The 25,808-nt window shown below is 34.3% G+C and overlaps 1 protein-coding gene across 3 annotated transcripts in view; it reads left to right on the top strand.

The window, feature by feature from the left end:
- Nucleotides 1-25,808, top strand: part of BANK1 (B cell scaffold protein with ankyrin repeats 1) — a 281,320-nt gene that overhangs the window by 108,866 nt on the left and 146,646 nt on the right. For all 3 annotated transcript variants that reach the window (XM_077882140.1, XM_077882138.1, XM_077882139.1), the window contains exons 6-7: nt 845-950; nt 20,315-20,511. In XM_077882140.1, coding sequence (XP_077738266.1) covers nt 845-950; nt 20,315-20,511 — 303 coding nt within the window. The remainder of the gene's footprint in view (nt 1-844; nt 951-20,314; nt 20,512-25,808) is intronic.

The following is a 25,808-nucleotide window of genomic DNA, read 5'->3' on the forward strand; positions in this document are numbered from 1 at the left end:
ATAATCTATTTAAAACTATTCCATTTCTGATGTTTAAATTGAAGAACTGGACTTATCATTTTATTATTTCTTTTATTAAAATGTGACATGTAGGGGCACCTGGGTGACTCAGCGGTTAAGCCTCTGCCTTCAGTTCAGGTCGTGATCCTGGGGTCCTGAGATCGAGTCCCACATCAGGCTCTCTATAGGGAGCCTGCTTCTCCCTCTGCCTATGTCTCTGCCTCTCTCTGTGTGTCTCTTATGAATAAATGAATAAAATCTTTAAAAAATAAAATAAACAAAAATAAATAAAATATAACATGTATTTTAACAAAATTTAGTTTCAAAACAAATTCCAGTGTTATCATTGATCTGATGTAATACTTTTTTAAATTAGTAAGTATTTAAATAAAGTTACTCATCCAGACAAAAAGATTTTTATCTATTGCATCTGTTTTTCCGTTGTTTTAATAACTGACTTTTAGGGTTGCTTGGGTGGCTCGGTTGGTTAAGTGTCTGCCTTCAGCTCAGGTCATGATTCCAGCGTCCTGGGATCAAGTCCAGCATCAGGCTTCCTGCTCAGTGGGGGGAATCAGCTTCTCTCTCCCTCTGCTACTCCCGAGCTTGTGCTCTCTCTCTCTTGCTCGCTCACTCACTCTCTCAAATGAATAAATAAAATCTTTAAAAAAAATAACTGACCTTTAGGTAAGCCTCTAATATTTTGTACTTTCCTTTCAAAAGAGGTGTCAGTATTATTAGAAAGATTAACCAGTATTTACTCCAGCTAATTTTTATTATGTTGCACTAAGATGAGTTTCTATGTAAATAAATGAACTAAGAAAATTTCCTTTTCGTTTGAAAACAGAAGGACATGGATGAACTTGATGATATTCTCACATCCATATTCAAACATGAGATACCATATTATGAGTTTCGATCATTCCAACCTGAAATCGACCCACAGAAAGAATGTAAGTATTTTCCAGCTTCATCAATTATTCACTCTGTGCAACTATTTAATAAATATTATAGCTAGGAATATAGCTATCTGCATTGGTGATTAAATGTTTTAGACAATTCCCATCCCCTGGCAAGAAAGCACATTTGTAACAAACTTCTAAAGCTCCATTTGGTAAATTGTTTTATCACAAGCCCTAAAAATGTGCCTAACCTTTGCAATCAGCAAACCTGCTTCCTGATTCTTATTCTAAGGAAATTTCTAGATAATTGATAATGGAGATTGTTCATCATAGCATTATTTGTAATTACTGAAAGTAGAAATAACTTATTCTTCCAAATGTAGGTAATTGATTAAATAAATTTTGGCACATCCATTAATACAACAATCATAAACAAATTTTATTATGAACTGATTTGCTGGCTGGAGTGATGCTTTGATATATACTTAATTGAATAAAAGCAGGGTACATAGCAGTAGATAGAATGTGATCTGCTTAAAACAGTACATAGCTTTAGTAGTATATATGTTTATATATGTGATAGGTAGAAAGAGAGTCTGGACAAACATGCACCTGTTAACAAGTTGTTCAATTTAAGGTATTACATCTTTTTTTTCATTTTACTTAATCTGTGTTTTCTACAATGACTCTTATTTGTATCATAAAAAGAAATATGTATACGTATCAAGAAAAGTATATAGAGGAGCTACTACAAGAGAAATCATACTTCTAAATTTTATCATGAGCTCAGCAGTACGTTTTCAAAATTACCTGTTCCTATGTAGTTTGTTGACACACTGTTTATAATTCACTTATATGCCGACTATGTGCCATACACTATGATAGAGACATAATGGTGAGTAAGACAGGCATGAGGCTAAAGAATAGGAGAGGTCTAGTATAGGTATACTGTAGGACTATTTAGCAGAGGCTTTTTCTGTAGAGTTTCTATGCTATTTGAAGTAGTTTTATCCTCAGGTTGGCAAGCCTCAGGGAAACAGGAAGGGAAAGAGTAGGAGCCTGAAATCACCGGCAATTTTGAATTACCTAGATGTGCAAGAACCCCTAAGATGTTTACATTATGAGTTTACATTATGTGGAAAGGTTAATAATGGGCTAGTTTTGAATGAGAAATCTTGTGAGAATGGTGAAAACTTATTTTATTCCCCAAATGCATTTTAACAATATATAACTCACAAAAGTTAGACATTAAGTTAAGGTAGAAAAGGAACATAACATGATATCTCACTTGAGACACTCATAATTTGATTGGGAAACAAGATAATGTATAAGTCATAATAGAAAGAAACAATGTACTAAACTCTATGGAATTGATTGCCTCAACAATAGGATTTTAGAGAAAAGCTGTATTATTTTTCAAGACTTGTTTCATAAAGGAGGTATGATCTTTACGTGAGTCTTGAATAACGTGTTCCAATTAGGAAAGAGAAAAGAAATAGGAATTCTATGCAGGAAAAAGTGCTGGAAAGATATGAGATAGAATTATTAAATAATTTTTCAAATTCCTTCAGCATTTGAATTTATTTAGGTTGTGGAATGAGAATTATGGAACTGAGAGAATGGAATGGCCTCTCATTTTTATGGGTTAAGAATTCTAGCTAAGTTTGAAAAGTGCTTGTTACCTTGTTTAGGCTGTAAAATGTGAATTTTAGAGTTAGAAATGATGGAAGAGCTCTGGTCCCTTATTTTTATAGAAAAAGAATTCTGGATACGTTAAATCACAGTTCCTGATAATGTGGATACAGTTAAACTTCTGCTTTTCTAGCAAACTTCCAGGTAAAGCTGATGCTGCTAGTCTCAGATCTTTCATGAGTACTAAGTGTTTAGAGCAGTGGTTCTCAAACTTAGTGAGTATTATGATTAGCTGTGGAGCTTTTAGAACATTTGATGCCTAAACCACATCCCTCTTCCACCCCCAAGTAATGAAGAATCTGGGAATGGTTCCAGCTCTCAGTAGTTTTTAAAGTTTTCTAGGTGATTCCAATGGGCAGCCAAGTTTATCCACCCCTTGTGTCTTCAACTTATTACAGATTTCTACAGGGAAGTAATTCATCTTCATACTGATCTTTGGCATAAAGAAAATACTACTCTCTCTTTACAAAGGCTATAAAATTAGTAGAGTCTGAAAGTTTTGAATCATTACTAGAATTTAATAATCATTATATATTTGAAAGAGATTTTTAAACATTTTTGAAAGAAAGCTACAAATGAAAAGTTCAATGTAATCTAGGTAATTCATTCAGAAACCTCATTGCTGGATATTGTTAGATGATGGATGCTATTAAACCTGTAACATGCAAACAACCGTCATGATATGAGGCTTTTACTCCTAGTGGAAGTACAAAATAACAAAATACAAATCACAGAACAAAAATACCCAAGATAGACATGAATATGACTGCAGTCATGTTTTGCTTGCTTTCTTGACCTCATAATCTTGAATTAAAGTCAGCTTCAGAATACCTGGTCTTTAGGAACTTGCACCTGGATTTTCATAGTGTTCAAGTTAAATTGATGAGAAGATTTGAGAGGTCTTTATACACAAAGTGGAATTAATTCAACAAGAGAGTTTGGGAAAGAAATGGTAGGTTGTTAAGTAAGTTCTGTAGAAACATTTCTAGATATGAACTGAGCAGTAAGTTCAGCAAACAGTGAATCAGGTATAATTTCAGATATCTGTCCCTGAAGACAGTTCTACAATTATTTGGTGAAATATTTTGCTTATTAAATATTTATTATTTATTACTCTATATTTTAGATGAAATAAATTGGATGTTAGGACACTGTGTGAAGAAGATAGCCATAAGGAATCGGTAGGATGTACTTGGGGGGGGTGAGCCATGGAGTTACATACAGATAGCTATGGTTCTTAAAAATATGATGCTAAATGCTATATTAATCAAAACTGTTATATCATTGTTTCATCCTCTTTTCTTCTCAAGTCGACTTTGGTAAATTCTGGGTTTAGTTCCCTGTCACTTCATTTATAATAAGTAAAATGTTATTCCTTGCCATTATGCCTTGGTCATTTTCACTCCTATCTACCAATTAATTTCCTTGACTTTTCTTTTCCCCAGGCAAGCAGAGTTGGGGTATATTATATCTCTATAATTAGAGATAACTCAAAAATTATATAAGAAATCAAATCTACTTTAGTGTTCTCTTACCCTATAATGCTTTATTATTGATTTAAAATAATATTTTCCATTGAGGAGAATTTTCCATAAGAAAAAAATTCTCCCTAGGAGTAGAATAATAAAAGGGTTCTAAATGATCTTGCTATGTTAGTGTAACATAGAACTTTTGAACACAAAAGTCATCAAAATAATTCATGAACAACTTTCCAGTATGTGAATCATCAGGGGCTACGAAATCAATATATGGTATTTTAACAGGCAATTTTCTACTGAGACATGAGATACTAGAATAGGAAATATCAGAGTACATTCCTTAAAGCAAGAGTATGATTTTTGAGAAAATTCTGTTTTGGTTGTTGATTTATATATAAACACACGTGGTATGGGCCACTGTGAAATTGATTCGAATGCACCTGACATTGTGTGGTGATGAGACAGAGCAGCACAGCGGCCAGACAAGACTGCTTTAACCTGTCTGCAGTTCTCCCCTGTTTCAAGCTCTCTGCAGAGTTTTGGGAAAGTCTTGCTGTGGTAGTTACATGAATTTCCCTAACTTCAGAACCCTTCCAAGGACTGGGTCATAAAGAGACTCCCCTGTCATGGACAGGAAAAAATAAATAGCTTGGCTTGTTTATTTATTTATTTATTTATTTATTTATTTATTTATTTATTTATTTAAAAGGCTACAGCTGCTGGTTCAATCACCAATGGGAGTTAGTTCATGAAAAAGGAAACTAGGTTAATTTGAGGCAGATTATTTACCTACACCCAGAGAAGAGTACTGGTTTAATTAAGCCCATGCCAATTTTTTAGAACATGTCAAAACATATCCATTTACAACAAATAGCAATATCTTAATCTAACATAAGACAGCATACACTTGCCAGTAACAACTGAAAGTATTAACTGGGAATATTACCTCCATATATGTCTATAAAATGTAGAGCATATAACTGAATATTAGGTACAAATGTAGTAGTCACTGCAGCTCTAAGATTTGTCATGAACTTGTAATAAGTTTAGGTTCATAGAAAATAGCTCATTTACCAAGGAGAGGAGAACCACATGCTATTGTGCTCTTTTTGTATCATCAAATAATTTAAACATACAGGAAAATATAGAGAACAATGCAAAAAACACCCTTGTATCCATCACCTCGCTTTGCCAAATCTTAACATTTTGTCACATTTGCTTCAGAGCTTCTATTTTTAAGAAATAAAATGCTAAATATCTAGTTGAATTTTTCTAAATCTCCCTCTGTGATTCCACACACTTGAAAAGTGACTGATTAAATTTCTTGTTTTAAATAAATTTCTTGATCATTCTCATGCAGTTCATTTTTTCTAGATACATTTGTTTCCATAATTTATGTTGTACAGTTTTGTATATTTCATGTAAATGATATCACATTTTTCCCTTCATCTTACTATTTTTGCCCAATATAGGTTTTCTTTTTTTTGTATTTATACACCTGTCTGGATACATTGCTATTACAATACGTTGACTATATTCCTTATGCCAGGCCTTATTCATTCCATAACTGGAAACCTGTATTCCTTTTTCATTTTAAATCATTTGAGAAGAAAATCAGAAGCAATGAAAAAATCAATCTGAAGGGTAAATGGTCAAGATTATTCCTTATTCTGGGATAAGAAGGAATAGGTGGTAGGGAAAGAAAAGGTCATGTAAACACACTTTAAATTAGTTACAAACACATCACTGTTTAGTAAATACACTAAATTAGGTATAGATTTACACATAACACTAACGTAGTAATTGAGTAATTTGGAGATTTAGTATGTAAATTGACTGTGAAATTACAGATTTTTTTTCACTTCATTTTCTTGATAACTCAACCTATAGGTATAGATTTTCACAGCTTCTACCAAGGACATTTTTAGCATATTCTCAAGTTACTTTTGTGAGTTGATGGTTCAATTTTTATCAAATAATAATAAAATAAAACAACCACTTTGAATTCTTTAAAATGTTTTCCACTTGAATAACCAAAAAAAGAGTTATTCCTTTAGTATTATACCACTGTTACTCACTTTTACAGTATTTCTTTGAGGATTCTTTATTTCTCCAGACATGAAGTTTGAAAAGTTATGCTTATAAGCATCATAACTGTGATTGAAGAATGTATATATTTTTTTTAAGTAAGACAGAAAAGAATGAAGGAAGCTAAAAAGATAATGTTGATACCAGGTCCAAAATTTGGCCTTTTTCACACTTAAATTATTCTCCAGAAAAGGAAGCACCACTGGCCTTGAGTCCATAGAGAGCATAGATAAGAAAGAACAGTATGTCCTACAGAATCAGAGAAACCTTCCTGGTCTTAAGATGTATCCTAACACTGTGAAGATAAGCAATGTGCTATCTGGAGTCAAGCAACTTTTTATGATGGTCAGCCATTCACATTTCAACAACATTTGTAATTCTTTCTCATTATGCCCATTTCCATTACTGTAACAACACATATTCTATAATATTTGAGAATTTTGTAATTATAGATGAAAAAGATGAGCCTTCAAATGTAATATATTCTCAAGTTAAGAGAATTTTGATCTAAAAGATTATATTAAGCAATCTTAGGTTTTCATTCATATTATAAGTGTAAACAAAGTTTCTCCTCAAACTCTGTATCAATAGATAGTATCTGTAGAGCAATCTGTAGAGCAAATAATGGGAAGAATTATAGACTTTATTTATTCATGACAGACAGACAGAGAGAGGCAGAGACATAGGCAGAGGGAGAACTAGGCTTCCCGCAGGGAGCCTGATGCAGGACTACATCCCAGGACCACAGGATCATGACCTGAGCCAAAGGCAGACACTCAACTACTGAGCCACCCAGGTGCCCATAATTATAGTTTTGAGTAACTCCCCAGGACCCCCAAAATTCTGCAAAAAAATCTAAAAGTAACTGGAAATACAGACTAATTCAGAGTGAAATAAAGCACTACACAGAAGAAACAGAAAAGTATCAATTAACTGCCTCATAGGTTCATTTTCCATGGTAGTGAGACTGAATTTCATTTTTATATGCCCTTCCCCCATTTTAAGCATCTCCAAAGTTGTAGGATGTGTTCACACATACACACATTAGTATATGAATAGAAGCCTATAGGACAAAATTGTGACTAGAGCAATGTATAATACAAGGGACAAAATAGCAGATAAAAAAAAACAAAAAAAAAAGTAACAGACCAGGCTGAGAATCCAAAGTATGTGGTAACAGCAGGGTTAACAGCACATGATAAAGAACAATAGAGGCTTAAAAGCTGAAGTAGTCGGCTGCATTGTGTCTAGCTGCTTTCGTAGCATTTCTATCCTGAGAACCAGTTTCTGACTTGGCTCATTCTGGAAGCCAGAAAGGTGAGCTGGAAAGGCAAAAGTTGTATCCTTATGGAAGAAGTTGTTGATAATAATGGAAATATGGGAAATAAATGTGACCTCTACCCATGATACCTGACTGACTATAAGAAGTTATTTCCTCCATGCTCATTATCCACAGAATCTGAATAGACATTACCTCTATAAGAATATGACATGTGATGCATGGTTGAAATATTATTTCTAACAATGATTATTTCTGAGATTGCTGTAAGACTGTACATTCCTCCAGGAAATAAAAGTATATGTATTTTAGCATTAAGTTTTGTCTTCTATTGTAGACTTTACCATTGACAACCTGAAAAGATATTTTAAAATATGTAAGTCAGGGGTGCCTGGATGGCTCTGTTGGACATCCTACTCTTGGTTTCAGCTCAGGCCATGGTCTCAGGGTTGTGGGATTGAGCACTGAGTCAGGTTCCACTGGTCCCTACAGTGTCTGCTTGGCCCTCTTCCTTCCTCTCTGCCCCTTCCCCTACTCTCTCTTTCTCTTTCTCTAAAATAAATAAAATATTTTTTTAAAAAAATGAATAAAATATGTAAACTAAGACAGAAGAGGGAATCTCTTGGAGAAACAGTGAATAGAATGGAGAAGAAGTACTACCCCAGACATACTTTGTATATTTTACAGTTTTATTAGCAATCTGTGAGGTTAACCTCAGTTTTCCTGGATGTCCACTGTTGCTTAATTATTTGAACCAAGCCCCATTCTTTCTTGTATTTAGCATTTTGCTCATAAACTTTAGTGGACATCAGAATTCCTTGGAAGGTTTGCTAAAACCCAAATTTCTGGGCCCTACTCAGAATCTCTGATACAGTAGGTCTGGGATGGGCCCAGGAATTTCAAATTTCTCACAAATTCGTAGATGATGCTGATGCTACTGGTCTATGAGTCACCAATGAAAACCGCTGAGTAAACACAGCAATAATTGGCAGTACTGTCATATACATAAATAAAATTGACACGAATCCAATTAAAGTCAAGATAGCAGATTTATTTTTATCTTATCATTCCATGTCCCAGAATTTAAAGTCTGGCTGCAAATGAAGTAATCTTAGAGTGCTTATCTAAGAAATATATTTTGTGTGTATCATTAGAAAAAACAAAAAAACCCTCATGAATTTTTAGACGTTAATGAACTCTGCTTTATAATAGGCACTCTTCCACATACTGAGGGAAGGTAGAGGAATATGAAATCAGTAAAATACAAACCATACATTCAGAGGGCACCAATGACAAGGGAAGAGAAGACGTCACAAAAATAAGTGCCACTCATAGAGTGTATGCTCTACTAATAAGAGCTAACATCCACATTTTGCATACTCTATGTGAAGAACAATTCTAAGCACTTTATTTACCTTAACTCATTTAATTCCTCACAAGAATCCCTAGGAAAGACAGTACCTGTCTTGATTTTCTACTTCTGATCTGTAGTATCTGACAGTAGAATGGAAGAAATGACATATGAGCTTTCTGAATATGCTGCTTGAATTCTCTACTCAAATGACTAAGACACATATGTTATTCTTCTCTGGGTCCACACAAAAAAATAAAGGGTTTTCAGAGACAAAAGTAATAAGTTTAAATATGTAAGTTTATCATAGAGTTAGAGAAAATACATAAACATTGTCCATTAGTAACTGGTAACAGGAAAGAGGCTCTGTAATAGCCATTTAATAAGAAAAATACATGCATGGGTTAGCCTCAATTATATACACACACTCACAATGGAAGTGGACCTTTTATTATAAATTGAATAAGTTATTACTTAAGGAATTTCTTCTTACATTTGCAGGTGATGTGCAGTAGTGATTTGTAGTGTCACTGCATGTGTAAAAACTCATTCTATTGCTCTGAGAAGGATAGTAACTCAAAGACACAAAATAGTTTTTATGTCTTGTAGCCATAAGTTATGGTTTACCAAACCCACCATGGTCATTTTCTTCACCTCATTAGGCAGGATGCTCCAGAGAAATAGAATAGATGTATTAAGAGAGACAAAGAGACAGAGGGAGGTTTACTTTAAGGAACTGGCTCATGTGATTGTGGCGCTGGCAATTCTGAAATGTGTACGTCATTCCAGGGGGCTGGAAATTTCAGCAGGAGTTGGTTTTGTTGCCCTGTGGTGACCTAGGAGCTAAGTTTATAACCACTATGCTCTACTCAAAGGCCCATATGTCTAATTTAACTTATTGCTATGTAATTTATTGTGACAGCTACCTCATCAACACCCACACCTATACTTTTCCATGACCACCATTGTCACTTTCCCTAATAAATTTCTCTTTCGCTTACCTTGTAACTTTGGAGCCATGAACCTGAATGTTATCTTAAATTCACCTCTTTCTTCAGCAGACTCAATCAAGTCCTACTAACTTTTCTTTTAACGTGTCTGATATTTCTGTCCTTCCTTGTCCATTCCAGGCTGTCTCCACTCTAATTCAGGCCATCAGTTACTTCTTCTTCCTGAAAAAATCTTCTAGCAGGTATTTCTAACATGTTTCATTTTCCATCCTACACTTCAGTGCTCCCCAAACATTCTTATGTTCCATTTTTATTCTGTCCCTATGTTATGTATGATGGTGCTTCCAAAGGCATCTTAAGCTCTAACCAGTCCATTTATTGTTTCCAATACTGCCCAGATTTTCCTCCTTGCCTTAGTTCATTTTTATTATCAAAATTATTTAACTTTTTTTTTAAAGAATAAATCCATTGCTAAAGACTATAAGAAGTCCTCAAAAATGCTGAATACTCTTGACTACTGAAATCAAGCATTCTTGCCTGATATGTTGATTTACTGCTTCGTGGTGCATATCTTTTGATTTCCATGTGCAACCCATACAAAGGCCAGTGGACAGCTTTCTATCTGTAAGTCATAGCCTCATGGGAGAGTGTACAACTTTATCCAGAGGGCTTCCACACTTAGATTGTTCTAGGTTTCCTGATTCTTTCTAGACACCATTCTGCTTCTTCCTCGCTTCTTAGTGTTTTATATTGTCAAGATTCATCAGAGACAAAGTTAGTGATTTTCAAAAGTCATTTTTAAATGAACACAGAGAAACAGAATACAGTCACACATCTAGAGAAATGAAGTTTCTAGAGACTTCTTATTTTATTTATTTATTTTAGAGATTTTTTATTTTAAACAGAGATTCGCCACAGATTGATTGGATTGGTTGAACTTGGAGCAGCCTTACTTGGGGCAGCATTACTCTTTTTATTACTTCATCACTGAGTTTGATACTGGAAAATGGATAATAAACCTGTTCAAATGTTGTAAGATTTAATTTTAATTGATATCATTCCAAGAACTGTTAAATGAGGACTCTGTATGCTCCTTTGCTTCTTAACATCACCTTTAGGCATGGGGTCCCAGCTCCCAGGCTATTTATTGTGGCCTCATGGATTGCTTCAGTCTTCTTTTGCATGCTGCCTTATTTCACCCTGGCCATTCCTGGCCCACTGCCCTGGATGAGAAGATGTTTTACAGTGTGTCCTCAAATACTCTTTCTCTGGGATCAGACCATCTTGCGTCAACCTGCTGCTTAATGTTCTTCTGCTCTGCTATCACTCATTCCAACACTATGTGTCTGTGATTCCTCCTTTTCAACTCCTTTCATTCATTAGTTGTCATATTTCCTTCCCTTTTCCTTTCTCTTCCTTCTTCCTCTTTTCCTCTTTCTCCTCTTATTACTACTGCTGCTAATTTTTGGTGGATTCTATTTGGGTACTTAGGAACAATGAACTTTTTCTGGATTCAAGGTCACATGCTCCATTCATTTCCCATGCTTCATATCAGTTATCATTCATATGTTTTGCATGCCAGAACATCAATCTTCCAGAACTTTATTTTTTTTAGTTTTATAAAACTCCCAAATTTTAAGCATTTAGTTACAACAAAATATACAGAATCTACCAAAATTAATAAGATGTACAATCACTCAAAGGAATTTGTATTATCTGAGAACGGCACGGTAAGGATTCCCTTTCATACTAGATTTTTCCTATTGTTTTGTCTAAGCATGGTAAGTGGGAAAATAGGCAAAACAGAGTCATGCCCTAGGACTGTCCTTCCTACTTCCAGAGTGGTTGCCAGTGTGGACTCTAAACATGCCCAGTTTGGATTTTAACTTTGTAGGCTCTAAACACAGAGACAAGCAGGGAGAATGCCTCAGAAATCATAAGGTGAGATATTCACAGGTTCCTCTTCTAGCCCTATGCCTTTCCTGGCCTCACTCTGAAGCAACACAAAGGACTGCACTCAGAGACTCCTTCACTGTGTGGAAGAAAGAAAAGAAGGCACCATATTTTGAAAATTTCTAGCCGTGTTGCAATGGGAAACAAATTCTGAACTCTCTCTCCAAAAGGAGAAGGGGCTTTAGATTGCATTAAAATGCAATTGATTGTCATTGTTCACAGTAGTTACATATTATACAGTCGCTGAATAGAGAATACTGAACATTGCTTTAGGAAAAATATAGGATTAGTTTCTTGCAAACCTCTGGTCACATTTTTGTCAACCCATCAATACATAAACTCATTTTTTTGCATGTTTCTGTTTAAAAACACAGCATTTATATGTATTTTTATTCATTAACATTGAACTCATTAACAATATCATTTGATTCATACCTGAACAAAGTTTATCTAACATACTTATTTTCTTCATAAAGCATATCACAGCCTTCTTGTGCTTGGGAACACCAAACAACACCTCTGTATTGTGCCAGGGAGCCACTTTGTAAACTACTAAATCACCACCAACATCCAAAAAAAACCCCACAAAAATGGGAAACGTAGCACTACATAGACCACAAGGAAGACATTTGTTTAAAGTATGAGAGTTGAAATTAGAAGGCAGGGTGTTGCCTTGTTTGGACTCAGCTGGGAACATGCACTTTGGGAGACTCAGATTTTTCACTGCTCTTCACATGTATACAAAGACCACAAAAGGGCCACAAATTTTGGTTTAGGGGTGGTGGGACACAAATAAATTTTTGTGAGTTGGAAAATTTGCAAATATGGAATTCCTGAATAGTGAGGCTCAATAGTAGTTGTTTGTATGAAAGAATACATTGGACCTAGGTTTAATAGCTTATTGATTAAATGTTATTATCTTCATTTAAATGTTGAGAAAATCGTGATACCAAGTTCAAGTAGCTTATCCAAATAACATCATTAGTAAATGCTAGAATTGGGATTCTATCCATTTAATCTGGTTTCAAAGCCCTAATGCTTAAGCACTAACTGCATGATATTGACTCCCAAATTAAGTAAATATTAAGTTTTAGAATTTTAAGATTTATAATACTGAAAGATGTTATTTTGAATTTTATGTATTAAGATGAAACCAGGATTCATTTGAATTTAATGCTGATTAGGAATTTAACTGTTTTAACTAAAAAAAAAAAAAAATCTGTTAAAAATCTTTAAAAAAAAATCTGACATGAAGTTTCCTGAAACAATTAACAAGGGACATACAAAATGGATACAACTTTCAATATTTTCTCATAAATTTTAAGAAGCTATTTTATTTTTTTAAGATTTTATTTATTTATTCGAGACAGAGAGTGGGAGAGGCAGAGACATAGGCAGAGGGAGAAGGAGGCTCCATCCCAGGATCCTGGGATCATGACTTGAGCCAAAGGCATATTCCCAACCACTGAACCACCCCAAGAAAATATTTTAGTAACAAGAATATAATTGCAATAGTTAGTGAGGTAAATACAAAATTGAGTTTAATACTAAAGTGTACTTCTGTGTACTTCCCACTCGTATTTTATGTAATACAAAAGATAACAACAAAACTGCAGCAAGGGTATTGATGGACCATTATTTCCCTCGTGCATTTAATTTACATTGTCAAGGCAGTTATTTTTTGTGCTTGAATTTCTAACTAGGATTTTAAGTTTACTATTTCGACAGGGTTGAAGAATGGTACCTCACATGTAGCATTTGTGGTTCTCCTTTCATAGAACGGATTGCACCCAGCAATGCTGTTTTGCAGATCCACAGAAATATGAATGTTTTTATCAGAATCCAAATCCTATGATGAAAGAACAAAAATTATTAGCTTTCTTCAACCTTCATAAATATTATCCTTACTCTTTTAATTGATATCTCACCTATGACATGACTTCTTACCCAGAGGAAAATCAGAAGTCCCCAACCCTCTAATTTTATACACGAAGAATCAGAGGTTCAGGGAGACAAAGGAATTTTCTTAAGCATTACAGATTTAGTGGCTGAGCTTAGATTAGAAAGCAGATATCCTGACTCGTCTCCTCTTTGTTGTGTGCTTCATTATTTTGTCCTAAAGTGGCCACCTGGTCATTCTACTTTGAGTGAATAAATATTTATGATTCTAGATAGTGATTTATGAGAACAAATGGATTACATGATCATGCACTTCCAGTTTCCATAGTCATCTTTTAAATTTTTAAAGCTTATATTCTAACTTTGGGTATATTCCCCATTCTATTATTCTGGTGAGCAGGATTAATCTTTTGAAAGCTTTGGTTTGATTACTTCAATCTAATTATTGGCCACCTTTTATAGGGATTACCTTGAACTGTTAGAAATGGCTCAGCACAAATATATGACTCAATTTCTTTACTATGTACCAATTTATTCATTTTTATTTGCAAAAACTAGTGAAATTGAAATTTCCTTGAAAATGAGAGACATTTAATTCTGTTCTTTGAAATTACCATTCAACATACTTTGGTTGAAACAACTGAAACTTGAAAATGTATTTCCATTAAAAAAGTCAAAAGCAAACTGACTATACTTTAATGTGAATTGTTGCTGCTTATTTACACCAAGAATATAAAAACAGATGCAATGAATCTTGATTAATTCAATGAAAACTTCCATGAAATTAAGCAGATGTACGCTATAGATTAAGCAAACTTTACATGTTTTTTATATCTTCCTAAGAAATCCATTATTTTAATCTAATAACTAAGATGATAAGCTGCTTATAAAATAAATTTAAGTTTAAGAAAATTGCTAAATGGGGATGCCTGGGTGGCTCAGCGGTTGAGCATATGCCTTCGGCTCAGAGCGTGATCCCAGCCAGGATCCAGGATCAAGTCCCACATCGGGCTCCTTGCAGGGAGCCTACTTCTCCCTCTGCCTGTCTCTCTGCCTCTCTTTCTCTGTGTCTCTCATGAATAAATAAATAAAATCTTTAAAAAAAAGAAAATTGCTAAATGGTGTATGAGCTAAGACTAATAGGATTTCTGTTTCTCCTTAAGATGTACATCACAAGAGTCTACTGCTCCCATTGTAACAAGAAGCAAGATGATTTTCCAAATCAGTCTCTTTTTTTAATCCAGCTGAAAGTCAATGACAAAAGAAATCTAAATAAACCAAATTCCAAAAAGGGACCAGTCCTTCACAAGAAAAAAGAAATTCAAGACTTCCTTCTTCCCTTACAGAGCAATCCACTATTGATGAGAAGTAAAGAGAAACCAGCTAAACATTTAGCAAGCTTTAAATGGCTTTATTAGGCTAGTGTGATGGACAAAAATCTCAAAAAGCCCAATTACAGATCACCCAACACCTCTCTTGTAGGCTGTTATAAGTGCATAGAGCTATTAAACCAAGGGCTGGAGGGCAGGAAAGCTGAGAGAGATCCTTGAAAATATTCTGAGTCTTCTCTGAAGGCCCACTAGTGACTGCTGAAAAGTGAAAGGGGGACAGGTTTGCTGAGACAAATCCCACCAAAGCTTTTACCTATGGAAAGCAAGTTCTAAATACAGAGAGGCATAAAAACTGGAAGAAATACCTCCAAGTGATTGGGATGGGATGGTAAGGAGTCTGAGTGTACTATAGAGGCCCCACAAAATCTGAGAGAGATATTTTGATGTGAAGAAGTCTGGAGGCAGGACTGGAGGAAAAAAAAAAAGAATTATCTGCTAACCCAAAGGTGACACCCAAGCCACTGAGGTTTCTTGAGTCTTAATAGGGCTCAGATCCCAGGTTGTGTGGAAGAAAGCTGTGATCCTGCCCTCAAAATATCTGAAGCCAGTTGTTAATTGAAGCTAAGTAAAGATGCAAAAATGACCAAGCTCAGTTCACCTACAGATAAATTTGACTCTGATCCCAAGTGTTGTTGTCTGACTAAAGAAATGCTGTGCCTTATTCTGGGGGTAAATATAATTTACTTCAGTTCTTTAATACAATGCTAAGTGTATAACAAAAAAATTACAGGAACTATGAAGAAGGAGTAAAAGGTGATTCTTGGTCAAGAAAATAGACAGTGATTAGAAGCAGATTCAGAAATGTTCCAGGGATCCCTGGGTGGCGCAGTGGTTTGGTGCCTGCCTTTGGCCCAGGGTGCGATCCTGGAGACCCACGATCGAATCCCATGTTGGGCTCCCGGTGCATGGAGCCTGCTTCTCCCTCTGCCTATGTCTCTGCCTCTCTCTCTCTCTCTGTGTGACTATCATAAATAAATAAAAATTAAAAAAAAATCTTTAGAAATGTTCCAGATGTTGAAATTTTTAGATGGACCATTAAAATAATTATGATAAAATGTGATAAATTCTATTGTAAAAGTTGGGCAACAATAATTAATTTTAAATTAAAATTATTTTTATCAGAATAGAAATTATCATAAAAAAGGAAATCCTAGAAATATACAATATCAGAAAAATTTTTTAAAAATTAGATGGGCTTACTTATAGACAAAACAAAGAAGAAAAGAGAATCAGTAAACTTGAAGACAGTCCAAATAAAGTATTCAAAACGAAAAAGAGATGAAAAATCTAGACTCAAAATAAAGCCATAAAAAAGAACAGGCTCAGTTCATCTACATATCAATTTGATTCAATTCTGATCCAAGCTGTATAGGATAATATTAAATAATCTAACATATGTGTAATTGTATTCCCTTAGTAAAGGTGACAGAATGAGGCAGAAAAATATTTGAAGAAATATTGGCCAAGAATGATCCAAAATTGATGATTGACATCAATCCACAGATTCAGTAAGCCCTGTAACTCCCAAGCAGACTAAATACAAAAATATATACCTACACACATCATAGTTAAACTGCTGAAAATTAAAAGTAGAAGTAAAATCTTAAAAGTAGCTGTGGGGGGAGAAAGAGAAGGTGAGGAGTTTGTGTTGGAGAAAGCTCATTCCATACAGGAAAACAATTGTAAAAATGATATCTGACTTCTCATCAGCAATAGAGGCCAGAAGACAATGCAATACATAAGTATATATGGTTCCACTTATATGAAATCCAAGAATAAGTAAAACTTACCTATGTTGATAAAAATTAGAAAGTAGTCCACTTCTAAAGTGGAGAATTGACTAGAATGAGACATGAGAGAATTTGCTGTGGTTATCACAGCTTTCTTTAGCTTATTTTCGGTTGTGGTTACTTGAGTGCAAAGAATTGTTAAAACTCATCAAACTCATCAGTGCAATTTGAAACTATACTTTTATAAAAAAAATTTAAGCCCTAGAAACATAAATATCTTTAAAAAAGAACTATAGTGATCGTGTGATTGCAAACATACCTGTTCCAGATACAGAGGAATCCATTCATATCTCAAATTCTCATAATTACCAAATCAGGGTGAAAATATAAAAAGTATGATTTTATAAAAAGTATATACATAAAATCCTGTACTAGTTCCTAACATAATCATACCTGTATTGACATAAATTCTTTTATTCATATATAAAATATATTATATCCACATACTGAGTATATTTAATTTGATGTTCTACAAAAATAATGCTAAAGATCATGATCTAATTAACATTAAAATAACTAATATAGCTCCTATGAATCATTTCAAATTCTTTAAAAAGTTAATGCTTTCATATTTTAATTAAAAAAACTCAAATTAGAAATATTTTAGTTATTGACCATGTATATTAGCAGGCTGAGCATTCCCTACTTAATGAAAATAAGCAGACAAAATAACCTCACTCAAGATAATAAAAGCATTGCTGTAAATGATCATTTAGGCCAGTTTAAAACCAATTCACCATTTTATAAAAGAGCAGCTATTCTAGGGGCAGATTATCAGGATGGTCAGTACTTTGGAATAATGAAAAGAATCAGGGAACTTAAGGTTGGAACAAAGATGAATTAGGACAAGGATGCTTTATTTGACAGAGAAGAGAGAAAGGGAAGAAAACTAATATTTTTTGAGCGTCTCTTATGTTTCAGACACTTCTCTGGGCACTTTTTCTATGTCCAGTCACTTAATTATCTTGATAGCCCTATAAATTTGGAAGAGAATTAAGTAATTAGTAGCTTGTTGAAGTTCACATACTGAATACTGACTCTAAGCCTGTGCTCTTGTGACTATTATATTCTATATTGCTCGAAGGATATGAATACATGAGAATTGAGAAGAATTACCTTTCACCTCAACAGAAGTAATAATTGTCTAAAATCAGTGTTGTCTAATCAAGACACAGTCTGCCTTAAGAAGTAAAGGACACTGTCTCTAGAGGTAGGCAAGCAGTACCCAGAGCATCTCGTATAAATTCTAGGAATACAATTCTAATACTGGGTAGGAAACTGGAAAGATACCCTTTAAGGCTCTTTCATGACTATAACTTCACAAAATATATTAGTATATTAGTGGATTTTAAGCTACCACTAAAAATGAAGTAAATAAATGGAAAATAAAGAAGCCAACCTTTAAACCTGTAGCACCCTTTAGTATCATCACTATAAACTTAAATCAGCAGAACTTCCATTTTTGTATCAGAAAACACAGTTTAAAGTAGCACAACTATTAAAAAATGTACCCTGAAAAGTCATGAACACTTGTCACGGTCCTGATTACTCTCTTTGATATACAAGAGAGATTCTTAATGAAGGTGGTTGTTGATTCTAATATTATAGTACCTTAAGCTTGAGGGATTTACTGACAGGAAGTCAGTGAGGTTAAAAAGTGACTGCATTCTCATAATGATTAAACATTTATTTAAAGATAAAAACATTTTAAGCTGCATTGACGGTGATTTAAAAGTTCACCAGAATAGCAATGTGGGGGAATAATGCATAATGCATTGATTGCCAGGTGATGGTTTTTTTGCTTATTGTATGATGTGTCAATGAGAGAGATGACCAAAGGCATGTAAAAATCTGACATTATCATGTAAATATTTTTTCATTAACTTTGTCCTGGTTTAATGATCGAAAATTTTGTTTATGGTACCTTTTAATGAAAATAAATAAAAATTATATCTTAATACCTTTTTAAGAAACTAGATTTTTATTTCAAAAATGGTACTACTTTAGACAGTTTCAGGTTTCACAAGCTCATCTTCATAAAATATTTGGTAAATTTTGACACACTGCATACCATATAAGAAGGGACCGGTGTATTTATTGTTGAAATATAACCATGGAATTTACCTATGGCCATTTAGTATTAACACATTTTGAAGGGTAAAATATTTCCTTACAGTAAGTTCTTAATGTATCCTAGAGGTTTATGTTTTGTTTCCTATTAAACCATAAAAACCAATAAGCTAAATAATTTATTCTGCCCTGAAACACCCAAGTGAATATAAACTCAAAATCTAACTCCCCTTATTTCCCTTTTTTCCCCTTTAATCTACAAAATAGCAAAGAGGTAAATAAAGCCAGTTTCAGTTTTCTAAAACATTATGGTAGAAAATTGACTTTTGCTTTGACACCTTCGTTTCTGTTGCTGTAAGTCTTTGCATTACTTGCTTCTGATAATGCCACAGCTATTCAAGCAAGCTGGTGTGTCATTTCTATAACACATTTTTTCCAGCTAGGTGTGAAAATATAGAATAATAACAAACCATCACTATTCTGTGTGTGTTTTGTCATTGCAATAGCTGCTTGCATTCACCATTTTATAATTATACATAATTAATACTTCTAATTGATAGCTAACAACTAATTATGAAATTCAAACTCCAAAACATTGATACAAAAGCTGTAAAATCCTGATGGAAATTTCCATACTAAAAATATTTAAAAATATTTATAAAAGTACTCACCTGTATTTTCTGTTGCAGTTCCTTTTGAAACAAAAATTTCACATAAAGATCTAATATAACCCCTCCAGCAATTATGTGTCCATTTCACCTTCAGAAGGAAGCAAACCAGGCATGGCAATAGAAAACACAGAAAGGTTTTATAGATGGACCTATTTTATATTGTTTTTTAGTGTTTTGCTAATGTTGAAATATATTCAAGAGTTACTGCAATATGATATTTTTGTTCTATTTTGTTTTATATTTAAGAGGTTGATGTGCCTTTCCTTTTTTTTTTAATTTATTTTTTATTGGTGTTCAATTTACTAACATACAGAATAACCCCCAGTGCCCGTCACCCATTGACTCCTAAACTTACCCCACAGGTAAGACTGAGGCATTAATTTGTTAATGAGAATATTAGTTTATATTTATTGTATGATGAGAAATAGGAAAGAGATGCATCATTGTTAAAATGACTGATGGTAGGGGGCTCCTGGGTGGCTCAGTCAGTTAAGCGTCTACCTTTGGCTCAGGTCATGATCCCAGGGTCCTTGGATGGAGCCCTACATCATCGGGCTCCCTGTTCAGTGGGGAGTCTGCTTGCCCTTCTGGCCCTCACCCAACTCCTGCTCTCTCTCTCTCTCTCTCTCTCAAATAAATATCTTTTTAAAAAGCCACTGATAGTTTCTTCTATGCAAAATGACACTGAAAGCCTGTTCTACTTTGTAAGAATTACTTTTAGTACTAGATTGTGTTCAACTTTTTCTTATGGAATTCCAGACATGATAAAAGCATATTAATCCTATTACCTCTTATGCTTACAGATACTCATTTCAAAGAACTTCCAACTCTTCTCCACTGTGCAGCAAAATTTGGTTTAAAGAACTTGGCTATTCATTTGCTTCAATGTTCAGGAGCAGCATGGGCATCTGAGATGAAAAATTTCGAGGGTTCAGATCCAGCACATATTGCTGAAAGGCATGGTCACAAAGAACTCAAGAAAATCTTTGAAGACTTTTCAGTAAGGTTTTTTTTTTTTTTCCCCATTTTATCTCGAGAACTCTTTTTATAAAGCTTGTGTATATGTGTGCGTGTGCTCTTTTGGAAATGATGCTATTGCTCAGCAAGTTTGTAGTGTCTTTTGGTCCTGAGTCATTCACTGTGTTAAAAGCATTTTGCAAGATAGGTCAACTTGTTTTAGTATCACTATAAACCAGCTCTGACTCCACACTTCCTCCCCTAAATAGTCTCTTTTAAAACTTGTCTTTCTGGCTTCTATATAGCCTGTTCCATATTGGAGAGGAAATGGTGAAAAGGATATGAAAATCTATTACCTTTGTTCTTTCATTCAAGAGCTTAAGTAAGATACTATTACGCTCATGAAATCAGATAATAATTATTAGGTTAAAGGAATACATTTTGATAATCATTCAAAAAGTCTATTCCATAAAAAGTTAATTCATGTTAAATTTGTTTCTCATATGTGATTCCTTTTCTCTCTCTGTTAAATCTCAGATTCTTATTATACAGGTTGAAGTCCTAGATTTCAGAAGGACATTAGTTTAGAATTAGTAAGAATACAATCAAGGTAGATTTTGAAGAAGGGGATACTACCTTAGTATATAGAATACACTTTGTCTTTTCGTAATCAACCTTAGAAGAGAAATTATTTCCTCTTGTAATAGGAGAAACATATGCACATTTTGCTTAAGAAAGTGAATTATGCTTCTGATGGCTCTTTGGAAAATATAAGACAATAATTGTCTTAGTGAATATGTCAAAATTTGTCTTTAGATTCTCAGAAGATAAATAATTTTATTGCTGATGAACAGTTAATATAGAACATTGAAATGCCGTGGGTCACTTCTGGTTTTTTTAGCATTCATTCTGATTATTAAATTAAGTCAATGTAATATTGGACTTTATAAACCATTGATATTTGTGACTTCCAGAGAGTGAAATGACAACCAATCTAACTTTTTCCCCACTTTTAAGAAACAGAAAAATAGTTCTAAGAATAGTATAGCGTGGATTTCATTCACAATGAATTACAATAGGATATCTTTGGCTTGTATTTAAAATAAATACAAAAATGAAATGAAATAAAGAAAGAAAGAAAGAAAGAAAGAAAGAGAAAGAAAGAAAGAAATGCGGTTTTGTAATAAAATTGAAGAGATTCCTATTTTTATTCTATATCCTTCATATCAGGAATAAGAATTATTTTTATCCCTAAAAAGATTTCAGATAGTAATTCTCAGATATCTAATGAGTACATTCATTTAAGTAAGTATCCACTCTATGCATCCACTCACCAGTGCTACATGGTATGCATCTCCATTAAGTCAATGAATCAATTTAGCCTTGAGCATATTTGCCTACAATACTCTTGTGCAGTACATCTTGGTTGCCTATCTCAATTTTCTACAGCCCTATTCTCAAATTTTTAACCACTGGTGGACTGAAGTTAAAATTTTCTGTGAAAGTCTTTAGCATCCATGGTTGCTTTCTAAGATAAACCCTGATTTTCAATGAGTGATACTTCCACTTGTCCTTCTCCAGTGAAGACCCAGCTTTTAACAGGTGCAGTCCCCCATAGATAACATGACACTAGATAATAATGACAGTAGAGATGAACATAAATTCAAAGGTAGCATTTGATGGATATAGGAAATAATTTTCTGTTTCTCTTACATCCTCTGGGTATTTTCAGCTCTGCTCCTGCAGTAATAGCAATGATACAAGTTGATGGTATTACAGTATTATTACCTATGATAGTACTGAAAACATGAAAGAAATGTCAGTGTTAATTAGATAACATTCTCAAAAAAATGAAAGCTATTCATTCATAATGAAGAGATTCTGTGTTCTAATCACATTCTGATCAATCTAAGATTGTCATCACTATGTGTTCAAATTTTCCATTAAAAAGACTTTCCATTAATTATTGTTTCAATGGACACCGAGCCTCCTTCCACAGTTTGGCTATTGTGGCCATTGCTGCTATAAACATCGGGGTGCAGGTGTCCCTGCGTTTCATTGCATCTGTATCTTTGGGGTAAATCCCCAACAGTGTGGAAGGAGCCTCGGTGTCCATCGAAATATGAGTGGATAAAGAAGGTGTGGTTTATGTATACAATGGAATATTACTCAGCTATTAGAAATGACAAATACCCATCATTTGCTTCAACATGGATGGAACTGGAGGGTATTATGCTGAGTGAAGTAAGTCAGTCGGAGAAGGACAAACATTATATGTTCTCATTCATTTGGGGAATATAAATAATAGTGAAAGGGAATATAAGGGAAGGGAGAAGAAATGTGTGGGAAATATCAGAAAAGGAGACAGAATGTAAAGACTGCTAACTCTGGGAAACGAACTAGGGGTGGTAGAAGGGGAGGAGGGCGGAGGGTGGGAGTGAATGGGTGACGGGCACTGGGGGTTATTCTGTATGTTGGTAAATTGAACACCAATAAAAAAAAATTCCATATATTAATGAAAAAAAATAATTATTGTTTCAGAATTGTTGAAAGGAGTAGATATTTTTCAGGTTTGAGGTTTCCAATCCAATGAACCATACAGAAGAAATATATATTTTAAATGCAAATTCATTTTGCCCTCAAATGATTGACTGATGTGTTCAATTCTTTCTAATATCCCATCATTGAGACACTGTTAATTTTATAATTTCACAGAGAATTACAACACAGTGTGTTTGGTCAGCTCTGGATAAAGTGGGTAGAAGGAAAAAGCAATTGTGATTTTTAATAATACAGAGAAAAAAACATTGGCAAGCATTCATAAGCAAATAAATGCCATCCATATCTTAGTGAAACCATATGAATAATAAGGAAAAAGAAAAAGAAGAGAAGAAGCTTCAAATCACACCTCTTACATTTCTTCATGACATTTTTCCTTTGAGAAGCTAATAATTTATACAGAATATACGAGCAGAATCTTTTTATTGTGAATGAATAGCTTTCGTGTTTTGAGAACATTATCTAATTAATACTTACATTTATTTTCATATTTTCAGTACTATTATAGATGATAATACCATATATTTCTAAAATCCATAAGGTCTTTCAAATAAATTACTCTATATTTGGTTTCTGACGATGTCTCTGAGACATTACTCTGAAAGGTGGATGGACAAAGAGGATAAGGCTTGGTATTTAAGTCCACAACTGAATGTGAACCACTCAACAGAGTTTTAAAGAAATCCCAGACTATTTCAAATAAAAAATAGCAATATTGACAATTCAGCTTTCTGAAAACTTAATCTTTTAAATAAAAAAATACCTGAAAAATTAAAAATCAACTGGAACTTGGCCACAGATTAAGACATACTTTGTGATTCAACATATACAGCAAAAATTAGAGTGCATTTTAAGCAAAATAATATATGATATTTCCTTGTATTATGTAGAATATTGTCATTCCATCCATCTCTAGTTTAACTCACTTAACAAAATGATGACATCAGTGTGTAAATGGATAGGGAGTTATAGATATGTCCTTCTCTATTAGCTGGCAGTGGAGTTGGAGAATAGATGTTTATTTCTCTTAGGAATAACGTTCAGATTATGATCTTTTTTCTTACGCCACAGTGTTCACTTATGTAGTTTTATGTATATGTGAATAAGATCTTAAACATAAATCATTTTCATTAAAATTAAGGAAATAGAAAATCAGCTTTCCAAGTACTTTCTCTAGCTGGCTTTTCAGAAGGACTTTTCCCTGGAAATATTTCTATTGCTCACAGCTGTGATGAGATTCCTGGGGCATCTTACTCTCATTAACCCATCCCAACGCTGCTCTCTGACTCTGTAGACAGTGGCCTTATGTGTGAGTGTGTGTGTGGGAGAGAGAAAGAGAGGGAGATGGAGAGAGTGAGCGAGCGAGACAGATTCCTCTATGGTCTGTTTGACAATAACCCTGGACTTTCTTTTCAAATGGTCCAGGGTTTAGAATGAAAGTGCAGAGAAGTAGATGCTGAAGCATCTTGAGCATCCCTTCATAAAGCAATGATTGACTGACTGGGATAAAGAACCTATTACTCAGAAGTTAGACTTTATGTTTAGGCCAGAGAACATCACTCTTCTTGACTCCTTATATCTCTCTGTATTAGCATTGCTCTCTCGGTGCTTTACATGGTATTTGCTCTCTAGTAGATTGTTCATTTAATTTAGCATATATTAGTACATACTAATTCAGTCCAAATAGCAGCATACCCTGCTTTGCCAGTGCAGTTTTCCTTTCTTTTTTTTAAATAATAAATTTATTTTAATGGTGTTCAATTTGCCAACATACAAAATAACACCCAGTGCTCATCCCGTCAAGTGCCCCCCTCAGTGCCAGTCACCCATTCACCCCCACCCCGTGCCCTCCTCCCCTTCCACCACCCCTAGTTCATTTCCCAGAGTTAGGAGTCTTTATGTTCTGTCTCCCTTTCTGATATTTCCTACCCATTTCTCTCCCTTCCCTTCTATTCCCTTTCACTATTATTTATATTGCCCAAATGAATGAGAACATATAATGTTTGTCCTTCTCCAATTAACTTATTTCACTCAGCATAATACCCTCCAGTTCTATCCACGTTGAAGCAATGGTGGATATTTGTCATTTCTAATGGCTGAGGAATATTCCATTGTATACCTAAACCACATCTTCTTTATCCATTCATCTTTCGATGGACACCGAGGCTCCTTCCACAGTTTGGCTATTGTGGACATTGCTGCTATAAACATCGGGGTACAGGTGTCCCGGCGTTTCATTGCATCTGCATCTTTGGGGTAAATCCCCAGCAGTGCAATTGCTGGGTCGTAGGGCAGGTCTATTTTTAACTCTTTGAGGAACCTCCACACAGTTTTCCAGAGCGGCTGCACCAGTTCACATTCCCACCAACAGTGTAAGAGGGTTCCCTTTTCTCTGCATCCTCTCCAACATTTGTGGTTTCCTGCCTTGTTAATTTTCCCCATTCTCACTGGTGTGAGGTGGTATCTCATTGTGGTTTAAGAAGCTTTTGCACAGGAAAGGATACAGTCAACAAAACTAAAAGACAACCTACAGAATGGGAGAAGATATTTGCAAATGACGTATCAGATAAAGGACTAGTTTCCAAGATCGATAAAGAACTTATTAAACTAAACACCAAAGAAACAAACAATCCAATCATGAAACGGGCAAAAGACATGAACAGAAATCTCACAGAGGAAGACATAGACATGGCCAACAAGCACATGAGAAAATGCTCCGCATCACTTGCCATCAGGGAAATACAAATCAAAACCACAATGAGATACCACCTCACACCAGTG

This window comes from Canis aureus, chromosome 33 (genome assembly GCF_053574225.1).
Source record: "Canis aureus isolate CA01 chromosome 33, VMU_Caureus_v.1.0, whole genome shotgun sequence".
Taxonomy (NCBI): domain Eukaryota; kingdom Metazoa; phylum Chordata; class Mammalia; order Carnivora; family Canidae; genus Canis; species Canis aureus.